At 42.2% G+C, this 13,363-nt stretch overlaps 1 protein-coding gene across 1 annotated transcript in view; it reads left to right on the forward strand.

Annotated features, from left to right (window-relative positions):
* LRMDA (leucine rich melanocyte differentiation associated) overlaps positions 1 to 13,363 on the forward strand; it is a 1,035,260-nt gene that overhangs the window by 587,881 nt on the left and 434,016 nt on the right. The window contains exon 5 of the mRNA XM_047073021.1: positions 10,425 to 10,542. Coding sequence (XP_046928977.1) covers positions 10,425 to 10,542 — 118 coding nt within the window. The remainder of the gene's footprint in view (positions 1 to 10,424; positions 10,543 to 13,363) is intronic.

A 13,363-nucleotide genomic window follows, 5' to 3' on the forward strand; every position in this document is an offset into this window, starting at 1 on the left:
AAAAAAAAACCCAAAAACAAAACCCAAAAAACAAACAAACAGAAAAAAAAAAAAAACATGAAAAGCTTCCAGGTGGTCTAGGTCAGGGGTTGACAACTCTTTTTTGTAAACAGCTGGGTAATAAATGTTTTTAGGCTTTGAAGGTCATGTGGTCTAAGGTCTATGTCACAACAATTCAACTCTGCTGTTATAGTGAAGAAATAGCCATAAAACAACTTGTAAATGAATAGGCACAGCTATGTTTCAATAAAACTTTACTTACAAAGACCAGGGGCAGGCAAGATTTGACCCATGGGCTGTATTTTGCTTACTTGTGCTCTGTGTTGTAAGGTTTTCCTTTGGTCAGCCTCAGAGTAACTTTTTAGAGAGCACTTCCCACTAAAGGTAGGGAGCTTACGTGGGATCCCAGAGGAAGTCTCAGAAGTCCCATAACTTGGTTCCATAAAGCTCTGCCTCACTGTCCACCAGCTGTGGGCTCTGATGGGGTCTAAGTAGAAATGCTTCTCTTCCTCCTCTCTGCTACTAAACCATCTGCTTTGAAATACCTGATCTAAACCCCCCTTTCTTAGGGAGTCTTCTTGATCATACCTATTTTATTCTCTTTCTTCATTTTGAACTCTGTGTGCTCTCATTCTTGATTGGTTTTGTTTTGTTTTGGTTATTGTTGTTAATGTTTTTAGATGATCTTTTCATATGTAGGCTCTCTCTTCATTATGATTGCTCTCATGAACACCCTACCTGAATCAATGTGGAAAGGGGAGGGGGAATAAGGAAGCAAATTCAGGGCAGGTAAGGCTACTGAATAATAAATTTAGAAGGATTGGGGAAAGAGGATAATGGTTTGAAAGAAACTTGTTCTTTTGGGACTCTTATAAAAATCTGTGGTGACCCATGAAGGAATGCAGTCAGGGGAGTTGATGCTGTATAAAGGCAAAGCTGTAAGAAATACTGAAGGCTGTTGAACACTGTGTATTTTTGACATATATGCACATGGACGCATAAAGTTACAGCAGGAGTCCAGTATTATTTATCAGGAAGCATTTTGTATGTTTAATCTCATTTTCTAGGTTTCTTGATTAATTTTGTAGGGGTTTTATTAGACTGTTTTTAAGCCATCTTAGAATAAAACTCTAACCCTACTCCGAAAAGAGGTATTAAATCTTTTTCTATCATGAAGATATTCATTTGGATATGATTCTGTAGATTTCAATGTGAATGAATTTGTTAGGAGAAATATGATTAATACCCAGCAGGTGAAGAGTTATACATTTCTAAATCAACCCTGTAAGTTGCTTAATCACTTAGAACTTAATTTGCCTATTTAAAACTCTTATCAACTCTGAAGCATTTAACAGCCTGATTTGAGATATAAAGGGGGTCTCTTAAAACATATTTTATCTTTGTGCAGCAATTTATAAGATATGTCTTGGAAGTTTCAAGTAAGTCCAAGAAAGTTCTTTCAGTCAACATTTTTAGTAAACCAACCATGGTATAGGAGATTTTAATTTGGTTTCTGACTTTTTTCTTGAAATTTCTATGTTTAACTCTTTAAAATAAGCCAATAAATTGTACAAATGTATGTATATGCATGTGCATGCACGTATGTGTGTCTTTGTATGCGTGTGCACATGCATTGACACACGTGTTCATTCACTCATTCATGGAGCTGTATGTAAACCAAACTGTAGGCACATTTTTGTTGTCTTTTTTTCCTAGAATGAGAGAAGTAGTGTGAAAAGCTTCACTTCCCTCATCTTCTAATAGAAGGCTTGTAAGTTTGCAAAAGGAAAAGAAAAGCTAGTACTATTTTTTTATTATAACTGTTCACTATGGTAAAAATACTAAGACCCATATAAATAAGGGCCAGATAAGAAGATCTGATGTGGGGGTCCAGCTTTAAAATGGGGAGGATAGTCTAGATCAGTGACCCTTCACCAAGGCTGTACTTCTGAATCATCCAAAGCATTTTGATTAACTGAGTGCCAAATGCAACAAAATAGTCAATAGGTGCTTCGGATGTTCACTTAACTATTGGACTAAGTAGTGTTTAAAATTCCTGTTGGCTTTAGCATTCTGAGATACTCTGTTCCCAAGCCATTACAGTTCTTCCATTGCTGTCTAATGCGATTTTATATATTCCATCTTGTATATTTCTCTCACTACTTTGTATGTGTCCACATCCAGAGGATGGCTTCTAGTAGGTAAGGGTATATCTTCTTGCCCTTTGAAGACTCTTCAATACCTAAAGTAATGCTGGCTGGCCATGGAATAGGGGCCAGACAAATGTTCTCTGGAGGCAGCTTGAAAATTATTCTTTCCTCTGAGAAGCTAAGTGCTTACGGAGAAATGTATGGCCCTCTGGGCACCTCTGATGCCTACTGCCTATTTGGAATCAGATCCATTTGATGTCAACAATCACAGTTAATAAACAAGGAACTGTCCTTGAGACTCAATCTGAGCACTGGTCATTGGGTTGCTGATCCTTCAGGGAGGGTTTGGTTCTAGAGGAGTGATTCATTGCATGGGCTGGCTGTTGTACCCACTAAGCCTGACCTTACTACCTCAGGTCCGTCAGGGTTGAGGGATGGGGCTGGGAAGGTTGTTTGTTCATGCACACGTGGCAAAGTTGCTGGGAGGAGGAGTTGGATTCTAAAGACACATACAGCTAAAATCACATCTAGTCAAAATTACTCTAGAAAATCCATAAGCCACCCACAACAATGGCAAGATGCTCACGCTCTGAGAGAAATAGGAACTAAGGAAGGAACATTAAATGTGTGTCCATCCAGTTACACATTCACTGCACAGCATATGATGATCGAGTGGAATGGTGGGCCTATTCTCCAGCAATCCTAAATTTTTTATTCATTTTATTTTTTATTATTTCTGGTTGACAAGTACTCTCACACTTGGATTTGGAGAGATAAATGTGTATGTGATGGCATTCTGTTCTCTGGTTTGTAAGCAGCCCTGCTTTGTTCATCCTGGAATTTGAGTTTCATTTGCCCCTGAGAAATTTTAGGATTTTACAATAAGACTTTTGAATCCAGAATTCCTGCAGTGTTTTACTTTCTACAAAGCAATGCAGCCACCTTTCCCCCCCACCATTGGTAAAATATTTTCTTGGCCCTTCCTCCACAAAGTATGAGGTCTGCCTTCCTTCTAGCTGTTACCCAGAGCCTAATAGTAGGGCCTCTATGTAAATTGATGTGACATTTTCACTAGAAAATTGCTTAAAAATGAATGATATTTCTACAGTTTACTGTTTTTCACTTTAACTACATTTTCTGACAATATGTCTTCTATTAATCATTTAAGCAATAGTAGGAGCCTTAAAGGGAGTGTATTCAGAAGCAAGAACCCATGGCTCATTTAGTGCTGTCTAAAAAAATTTCTTATTGATTGGCATCCTCTGTGGTTATGTGATGTAATATTTATAATATGTCACCCAGCCATACATCAAAACAAGTACGTCTGTTTCATTTCTACGGGAGGTGTTGATTTCAGAGAGGTCAGCCCACTTTTAGGTCACCTTGTGGCCAACCACCAGAGCAGAAATGGGAAGTGACTAGATTTATGTAGTTATTGGGAATGGCTTCACAGATGCTTCACTTTCTGCTGATACCTTCTTCCCTTCCCCCAAGTCACCCCTTCTCTTTCCTTCCTTACCCCCTGTGCACACAGTTGGATTTTCTTGGCACACATCCCCACCATAAAATGGGCTCATTAAATCTGTATGTGAGCATGAACATACTACCAAGTTGTTGAGCTGTGCCCTGGTCCTGCTGGGGCAGGAGCGAACCATGCCTTGATTTTTTTCTTTGCCATTCATCATAGTTCATGGCTAAGAAATGTCCATCGCCATGTTATTATAGGAGCTTAAACCCGCCCGTGCTTTGCTGTGTGTACACATTGTGCTGCTATTTTGGGATGAATGTTGAATGAGGGTGAATGTGATAACAAGCAGCCTTCAGCATTTGGGCGGGAAGAGAGCGGTGAGGTGGTTTGCCTTGGGAGGCCACCGTCATGCTAAAAAACCACTCAAGGCCTCCCGTGGACTTCAACACTAGCCAAAAAGTGAGTCAGGTATGGGAAACTTAGGTGCCCAGAGTGGTCTGTTTCTTGTCTTCCTTTGTAATTCTTCTCCTTCTTGTTCCTGCAGGCAAGACAGCGGAATGAAGGTCAACAGTACATAAGAGCTAGACCTGACTTGTCAAATAAGAGATTTGGTCTCATGGCCTCTAAGCTCTACTTCTGTCATTAAACCCTTTGCCATTCATTCTCTCCTGCCACTCCAGTCTCTGCTTGGCCTCTCCTTCCTCCCGCCTCCTCAGTAGGCCCCTCTATATTTCTTACAACTTTAAATTATTTAAAACGTGACACCCTTTCTTTGTTCCCTCCCAGAAAGCAGCCTGAGGCCTGCCCAGTGTCTGTAGCACTCAGCCAAAGGGAAAGAGGGAGGGACCCTCCGCAGTCTGTTGGCTGTCCTGGGCTGCCACCATTTCCCAGCTGAGGAGGAGCTGTAAAACTTGTGGCTTACATAACCCAGCTAGCATTCTCCAGCTAATCTACAATCTGGGCTTTGAAGATCACAAGAAAGCAAAGGTCATGACCCAGAGATCAAAGTGACAGAAGCCCACAGAGTAATTGCTGGTTACCCTCTGTAGAGGGCCTCGCTCTGTCCTGTGGGTGTATTGTTTGCACGGAGACTTCAAACATGCTGCCGGTGAGCTGTGAGGAAAATCAGCTGGCCTTTGCCAGTTGTCAGGCCTTCATTAATGCTGTAGGTGAGCTCACCTCGGCTCATTAGAGTGAGATCATTGTCATCTCTCTGAGCATCTGGAGTTATTCCACTCACAGTGTTTATTCATTACTCTGGTCTTTATTGACTTTTTCTCACTGCCCTCCTTTACCTGGAGGTGTGAGGGGGTGGTTATATAAGGAAATTGGAGTAATAAGAAAGGAGGCTATGGATGTGTTTATTGTAAATTAACTTTGCAGCATATAGAAATCAAGCAGGCTAAAAGCGTGAGAGAGGCTTAGGCATCATCTAACCCGTTCTCTTCATTGTATAGATGGAGAAACCAAAGCTCCAGAAAGTGGCGGAGACTGAACCAAGATCACATAGCAAAATGAGCCCAGGGTCTTCGTTCTGTCCTCTGCCCTGTTAGTCTCCAAGCTCTTTGTTATGAGGACCCCTCCTCTTGTTAATTTTCTCCCCCTTAGATCTCTTTAATAAGCTTTAGGTTTTTTAATTAGCTACATTTAAGCCATTGCTAACTTTTTAACATTAGACACATTTAGCTGTTGATGAGTGCTTTTGATTAGCATGAGGTAACCAGTGTTACCAAACGGGGTTGATGTAATCTGGTCAAAAGCAGAGAAGCTTGATGTTTTGTTGGCCTGCTCACTCTTCTGTTAAGCTTTGTGGAAGACTGAGAACGATTCCTGGGTCACCCATTGCTGACTTCAGGGGCCCCTGGTAGGGTATCAGTCGCTTGCACTGTGTCTCCCCCACCCCACCCCCATGCATCGGAGTGCCTGCAAGAAATAAGGGGAAGAATGGCCATTCCATATTGCCATAAATGGAAAGAAGTAGGGAAAAACTCCAGGTGACCTTGTATTCTGATTTCCTTAGGATTTGGAAACTTGGTATTTCTTTAGTAGAATCTCTTCAGAGAAAGAAACAATCCTGGGAGCAGACAATGGAGATCCGTCTTGGTGTTTCTGTGATTGTGCTGTTACTGGAACAGCTAGCTTCCCCTGGGGTAGCAGTTTGAGCAGGAGGACAGAGCACCCTTCTCTCCCTTTGAAGTCTAGATGAAAAATGCCAGAGCTTTGGGATTTGGGCAGAGAAAATTGATTTGGGAGCAAAAAACAAACACAGACCAAAGCCTTTCTGCTCTTCCTTTTCTCCCCCTGCCAGTTTCAGGTGTCTCCTTTGAGGAGTCCTTTAAGAAAATGGAGCATTTAATATGAAAAGAGAGAGAGCCTGAAAAGCTTTCTGTGTGGGTCTCACTTTTAGAGAATCTGTCTTTAGATGGAGACAGATGGGTCTTTACACACCTTCCCAGGATCCCTGATCTCTTCTCGATAACCTCACCTTCCATATCACGGTCCAGAGTGCCCCTGACTTCCAGCCCCCCGCCCCATGGCTTTCGCCTAGCCACCTTGGGAAGGTCAGGAAAATTGGAGTTGTCCTCTGGAGCTAGGGATGTGAAACTCAGAACTTAGACCGATCTCTTTTCATTAAGCAGTGCCCTGGCTTAACAAGCAGTTTTATAAATCTGAAGCTGTCTCCGGGTGTCGCAGGATTTATAGACGGGGGTTTCTGCCATAAAGTGGTTTATGATGGCTGCCTTCTGTGTTATTAGTAGCTGTCTCTTCCTTCAACCATTGCTGTTTGATAATAGCCTTAAAACACCCAGAATTACTTACCTGCAAGCCCCATTCCCGATAGCCCCTGTTGACAGTCTGAATAAGTTTACTGCCCTTTTGTTGTACTTTACCTTCAAAACAAACTGATTGAACCATCAATAGCTCGTGGAAGCTGACAGAGGCATGTCATCTGGACTAGCCCTTGTGATTGCAGGTTATCTGGGGGAGTTAACCTTCCTGCATTGTTAACTGAAATGTTTTATGTACTATGCAACTTTAGGATACGGCTGTGATAACCCCAGTAACTAAGTAATACATCACGGTAAAGAGATTTTGGTGCAACAAATAACCCTGGATTAAATTTACAAGGGTTGAATTGATATTGTAAAAGCCTTCATTCTGTGGCTTCGGGAATCCTCTGTTGTATTTTTATGGCAAACTTGTATTATACTCGGGATTGAAGCTGCAGCTTTTGACACCCTGACATGACCTAGAACAAAGGGAAATAGATCTCCCAAGACTGGGATGGGACAGGCAGGCAGAATGCCCACTGACTTATCACTTGGCAGTAATGTTTGGAGTCAGTTCCAAACCACCAAAGGGCAGGAAGACCTCTGGTAGATGTGGCCGCCTCTGGACACTGTGTACCACAGACATTGGGGGCAGGGTAGATCATTAGCGAAATTGGGAGGGAGATTATTCACCACATTACCAACCTCATAATCCTGGAACTGTTATTCTTCATGGTGTTTTTTTCACTTGGACAGTGGTACACAGCAGGACCAGCAGCATCAGCTCCCCCACCCCCTCCAGGAACTTATTAGAAATGTACATTCTGGGCCCTACTCCAGACGTAGGGAATTAGAAATTTTGGGGGTGGGATCCTGTGATCTGTGTTTCAACAAGCCATCCAGGGGATGCTGATACCCTTTTAAGTTTGAGAATGGCTGTTCTGGAATAGAAGCTCTTTGAGAGCAGGGACCTTGTCTGTTTTGTGCATCACTTTTATTCATGCAGTATGTGGTAGGTGCTAGCAGCTCAATAATTATTTGTTGTGTGAGTGAATGTATGAAGACATCTCTAAGGCAGTAAGTTCAGACCCTGGGCTGAGTCTCAGGCCGAATTACTTGGGGTGACACTTGCTCATGTCCCTCAAACCTCTCCAGGCATCAACCACCTAGAAACCCCAGGCTGGCGGTCAGGATGGGAGTCAAATCACCCCTAGTTTCAGAGATGACTGGCAGCCTATTTCATGGGCTGTTTCTTCGATTGTATAAGAAGAGTGCTCTGAAAACAGCAGCTCTTTGTCATCTAAAATTTTTAACTAGCTTAAAAGCCAGCACCTCGCTCGCTCTCTCTCTCCTTTGATTTCAGGGCTGTGATCCAAAGTGGGGCAAAATGACAACGTGCTGTCTGTTGTCATCATGGTTCCTGCCAGCCCTGTGAAGACATCTTTCATTCCATCATTAAACATTGGCTGATTTTCTAATACTGATGTTTTCTTCACCTGAATATTCATCTTTTCCCACCCTACACTTAGTGGGTGTCTTTACTCCTCTGAGCGTCACTCCTGACATATTGTTTCCGTCTGTACATGTCTTTATTTGAAAGAATCTGTTGTCATCAAGCTTTGCTGCTACAAGCAGAAGATGGAAGTTTTCTCTGACACTGACTGAGGCCAGTCGGAGTTCTACTGGAGGATAGAAGGGTCATTGGGACTTTGTGGAAACTTTCTGATTTTGGATAAGGTTAGGGGGCCTTTGGAGAGGGAAGGGTGAGGCTCAGGGAGAAGTTGGAAAAAAGATAGTAGATTGAGACCAGGGAAGAAGCAGGAAGTATATAGTCAAATATCCTGGACCTCAGATGTTTGGGGTGGACATTTCTGGGGAAGAAAAGTATACCTCAAAAGAACTCAGAGTATTTTCGCTTTAAGGAGTATTTGGGCTGGAAGCCTCGAAGCTATTTTCTCTAGCATTTCAGTAACCAGCCAAGTCTTATACCTGGGCAAGTATATGGAGGCCACTTGGTGATGTGAGAGTGTCTTATGAATGTGGGACCTGAGGGGTGGGGGGCAAGCTTTATACCCCAGGTAACATTTGCCCTGAGAAAAAGCTCCATGTGTAGGGTTGCTTTAGGATTTGGTTCTTTGAAGATCCCTTGAGATTTCTTGTTGCTCCTCTTCTTCCTCAAGACATTTGTTTTCAGTCATTCAGTAAGTAATGGTAGGTCCCTTTCTCTGTGCTCCCAGAACTACTTTGCACATAACCCTGATCTTGGCACTTAGCTATGTTGATTTCTCTTTTCTCTATGTGAGTCTTTCTTCCCCATTACACTGAAAGCCCCTGTAAGGGCAGGAATCATGTTATAATTACCTCTGTATACCTAGGGTCTGGCACATGGCAGATGCTCAAGAAATATTTGTACAAATGAAATAAATTGGTATTTTATTGAGTGCATTCTAATGCTACTTTTTAAGATAAGAGGATTAGCAAAAAAAAAAGTCCCTCCTTTAACAAGACATCACATAAACACCAATAAAATGATTAAAATGATTACAAAACAACAAAATGTTAGATGGTATGGTGCTAACAGTGTATCCTGGGAGTGCTGAGAAGAGAGAAAACAGTACAGGCTAGAGATGCCCCAAAAAAGTTTGTATGGGTCAGGATTTGAAAGATGAGTGAATACTGAGGAGGCTGGGTATGGGAAGGAAATGAGAGATTCCTATGGAGGTAATGTATTGCTCTTGAAATTGGGTACTTACCTCTTCTTCTTATGCAGGACAAGGTCTAAACAATAGCTCGTTTTTTGTTTGTTTGTTTGAGAGAGAGAGAGAGAGAGAGAGAGAGTGTTAAGCCAGAGCAGGGGAAGGGCAGAGGGAGAGGGAAAAAGAAAATCCATGCTGGGCATGGAGCCTGACTTGGGGCTCAATCTCATGACCATGAGATCGTGACCTTAGCTGAAATCATTAGTCAGATGCTTAACCAACTAAGCCACTCAGGGACCACAACAATAGCTCCTTTGAGTGATCAGGTACAGGAGCTCGATGGAAAGCATGTGGGTTGGTAACTTTCCTTGAGGAAGGAGAGGTATAAGCAGGTGTCTATATTTTTTATGTATTTATTTATATGTTTATATGCCTATCCCATGGCCACATGGATCTTCTCCTCAATTCCAAATATACCTGCTTGAGGACAGTTCATCACACAAATAGTCATTAGCTTATCCTTGGAGGCCATGATGGACACCAAAGACTCCTTCCTTGGGAATTTGTATTAGTATTTGTTGGGCTATTAAATAAATATCCCCTATAAACAAGTTCTTCTTGTTTCAGCTTGATAATCTTCATAGTGCTAGTGTGGAAGTAACTCAGGGATGGTGAAAAAATCCTCAAGACCCCTTTTTGATTCTTTAAGGAAGCATTTCTCAGCTATATGTGCTTCTTACTTCTATCCCAAAGTCAACCATGTTATTACAACCTGCATTCTAGTTTATTGTCCTGGATGGCCAGTCAGTGTCTCTTGCTTCCATTTCAAATTGAAGATTTGTTTTTATCTCAGAGATAAGAGTTACACAGATGGCCCACAGGAATGGCAGTGACATAAATGGTACAATTAGGTTGTAAGGTTAGTTTCACTGAGAATTTTGTGTGTAGCAAAGAAGCCGGGCCCATTTCCAGAATGGAGGAAGGGAAATACATCAATAGGATCTTCCTGGCTGATCTAGGTGTGTGTGTGTGTGTGTGTGTGTGTGTGTGTGTGTGTGTGTGTGTCTGTGTGTGTCTGTGTCTGTGTGTCTGTGTCTACCTTTGAATCAAGAGCAAACATTACTGTGCATTTTTAAGGCTTAGTTGTGTATCTATGTAAAATATAATTATTTGGATTTCTGCAAAGGGTGATCATTCATTATGAAAGAAAGAAGCAGCAGCAGCCAAGATCTAACCTTCTGAAGACTTAATGATGTGGATTCCTGGGCATGAGACAAATTGCATGGATCTTTGAGGGCATCACCTCCCCCCTGAGTTATCTCTGACTCTTTTCTTTCAGATGCTTTGTTCTGCACAAACTGCCCAATTTGAAGTTTCTGGATGCCCGGAAAGTAACCAGAAAAGAACGAGAGGAAGCTTTGGTCAGAGGGTCATTCATGAAGGTGGTGAAGCCCAAGGTAAGCTGCCTACTTTCTCGTCTTCACAAGGAATTTATGTCTTGCCTCACTGGTTATTCTTTGAGTGCGGAGGATGTCCTGTGTTTAGATTTCAGGAGAGATCTCCTATTAGGGTTTATCCATGGATATATTGTTGGCCAAACAAGAAGTAGGACTGGGAATAAATTTGATTTTCCTGTAATCTAAAGGGACCTTACTTGTAGGGTGATTTCACCCAGATGGCTCTTTTACCAATAACGCAGCCTGATGGTGATGTTCTGGGGGGCATATTTGAGGTCTTCTTCTTGAAGATGTTTCATTTATAAGGTAGGGCCTCTAGAGGTCTGTTGCTGAGAAAAGAAAGAGAGGAAAGCTTGGGGAATTTAATCTTTCTTGGGTGGGTACGATTGTTCTAGTGAGTAAGAACTCTTTTTTTCTTGGGGCCATAGCAGGAGGGAAGGGTGATTTTCTTCTGTCCTCAGGTATGAGGGCTCAATAGCTCTCAGAGATCTTGTTAGAAGGAAAGGCCATTTTTCCTGACAGTGTGACCTGGACTAGTGTATGCTTCCTGCATGTAGCTCTCCAGAGCTCATGGGATTAGTTTTACTGACCTTTCCTTTATAAGCTGAGTCTGCATGGAGGCCATGGAAGTGACTATGGTGTCATCTTAATGACAGCATTGATGAGGCAGGGGAGATGTGGCTGGGTGACTTGGCTTCAGATTCAAGGAAGTCTTTAAGGGTGTGGAAAATTATCTCTTTGGGAGGAGTTGGGGTCCTGTGAAGCCCAAGGCTGGGGAATGGACCTGACGATCCTTGATGACCCCTTTGGAGGTCCATCAGTGCCCTGGGGCCCCATGGAGCTACCTAGCTACTTCCTTTTTTGGACCCTCTCTTGTGTGTTGAAAACGCTGGCCCAGAAATCCTGGAGGTCTAGTTTGTCCTCGCTTATTGACTTGGAGTACTTTGCACGTGCTTTGGAAATGATTAAGAGGGAAAGAGGAAAAAACAAACAGAACCAAAACAGAAAACGAAACCTCTTCCATCAAGTTGCTCAGCCGGCGGCAGACCTCAGGCCACTTTCTTTCCCTGAACCCATGAGGTGCAACTTATTTCCTGTTATGCTGAATGAAATTGCTAACAGTTGTGGAAATATATGATAGGGAGGGTATAATACTGGCAGATAAATGTATTGTTACCTGTTTCAGCATGTGGGAAATTAATTGAGTGATTTGTTTCGTAGCTATTAAAGTGTTAACAGTTTTCCTTATCGAGGCACAGATTTGATGTATTGCTCATGACTGCCTTTAGTTATTCCAGCTTTTGTAATTTTGTCCAAATGAAATAATTTATTTCTTGGCCTCCTTTTTTTTCTTCTTCTTTTTTTTTTTTTTTTTTTTTTTTTTTTTGCGGGGAGAGGGAGGTTTAAAAGATTCCAGAGGCAGCTGACATCACCAAACAAAGGACAACATGTGGACTGCTTATGATACCTTGGGTTCCCACCCATTCTACATTTTCCACCTTCACATATACATGCGCTTTATAGGATAGATCAGTATTTCTCCTTCTCTCCTTGCTTTTGACAGGGGAAGCTCTGTATTATCACAGAAAATCTGAAGGGATACTAAAAATAATGGCCACCATATTTGTGTGCGATGCTCATTGTGTGCTCACCACTGTCCTAAGGTTCTTTGTACACAGATCTGTGAGTCCTTCCAGAACACTGCAATGTAGGAGGAATGGAGCATTGGCTTATTCTACAGGTGACATAACTAAGGCCGAGAGGTGTCACTTAGGCAGCCCGATCAGTAAGCATGGGAACTGTAGTTTTACTGGTGTGTCTGACCACCAAGCCACGTTCTTCTACTCGGATCTTAGCTCTGGAGCAGTGAGCCAGACATTTTCCCCGTGTGTTTCTTTGTTCAAAATGAAAAGCTCATAAGAAGGCCTAAAGGTAGAAAACAGGTGAAAGCCGAACTGTTCTCTTGGAGTAGAGAGGGCAGCAGGGACTGAAGTCTTCCCCTGCCTTTGAAACCAAGTGGGAATGGTTACTTAAAATCTGGTAGTAGCTGGCTCTTTGAGTCATTAGCAGCATCAGTAGAAATGCTTTTCAAAGTCCCAAATTAGTTTCTAATCAATTATAGAATTAGCTTATGTTTGTGTGATTGACTCCAATATCTTTACTAATGGTATTAAGCATAAAAATACCCATTAGTTATTTGAGAAGAGACAAAAATACTCTGACAAAACACGGGGATCTTCAGTTGTTACCTTTTTGTAGAGTTACGTGATTTCCAAACTGGAGGGACTTCAGAAATCACCTGGTGTGTGTTCTCATTTTATTGGTGAAGGAACTGGGTGAGGATGTAGTTTCCTAAGGCCCCCATAGTCCAACACAGGCAGACCTGGGATTAGAACCCAGGGTCTAGGCTTCTAGGTAAGTGCTGTATATACACCATGATGCTTGAGGTGCACTAGAGGATTTCCCTGTGTTCCTGGTTTCATATCAAACTGTATGCTTCTTGAATGCCAGGCAATTCCCTTTTGCCTGTTTTCAGAGAAACACACTGGTACTTTTCTTGCAGATAGAGGCCAAATGAGCTTCTTGCTGAATTAATAAATTGGTGTTAAAAAGGCTGGTTCTCGCCTGCTCACAGTGTGAACAGACATATGTTTGTTCCTGTGCAGGTGTGTATATACACTTTCTATCTCTGTGTGTATATACATATGTATGTTCTGGGAGGTATGTGTACACCCGGAGTCGGCTTCTAAGTGGAGAGCAATTTCCTCCCCGTGATTTGCCAACGCTGTGCTGAGCACACTTGGTGAAGACCTATTTTTCA

Source organism: Lynx rufus, unplaced genomic scaffold (genome assembly GCF_022079265.1).
Source record: "Lynx rufus isolate CCGP_SWC_20201006 ecotype Redwood Valley unplaced genomic scaffold, mLynRuf1.p SCAF_11, whole genome shotgun sequence".
NCBI classification, from domain to species: Eukaryota; Metazoa; Chordata; class Mammalia; order Carnivora; family Felidae; genus Lynx; species Lynx rufus.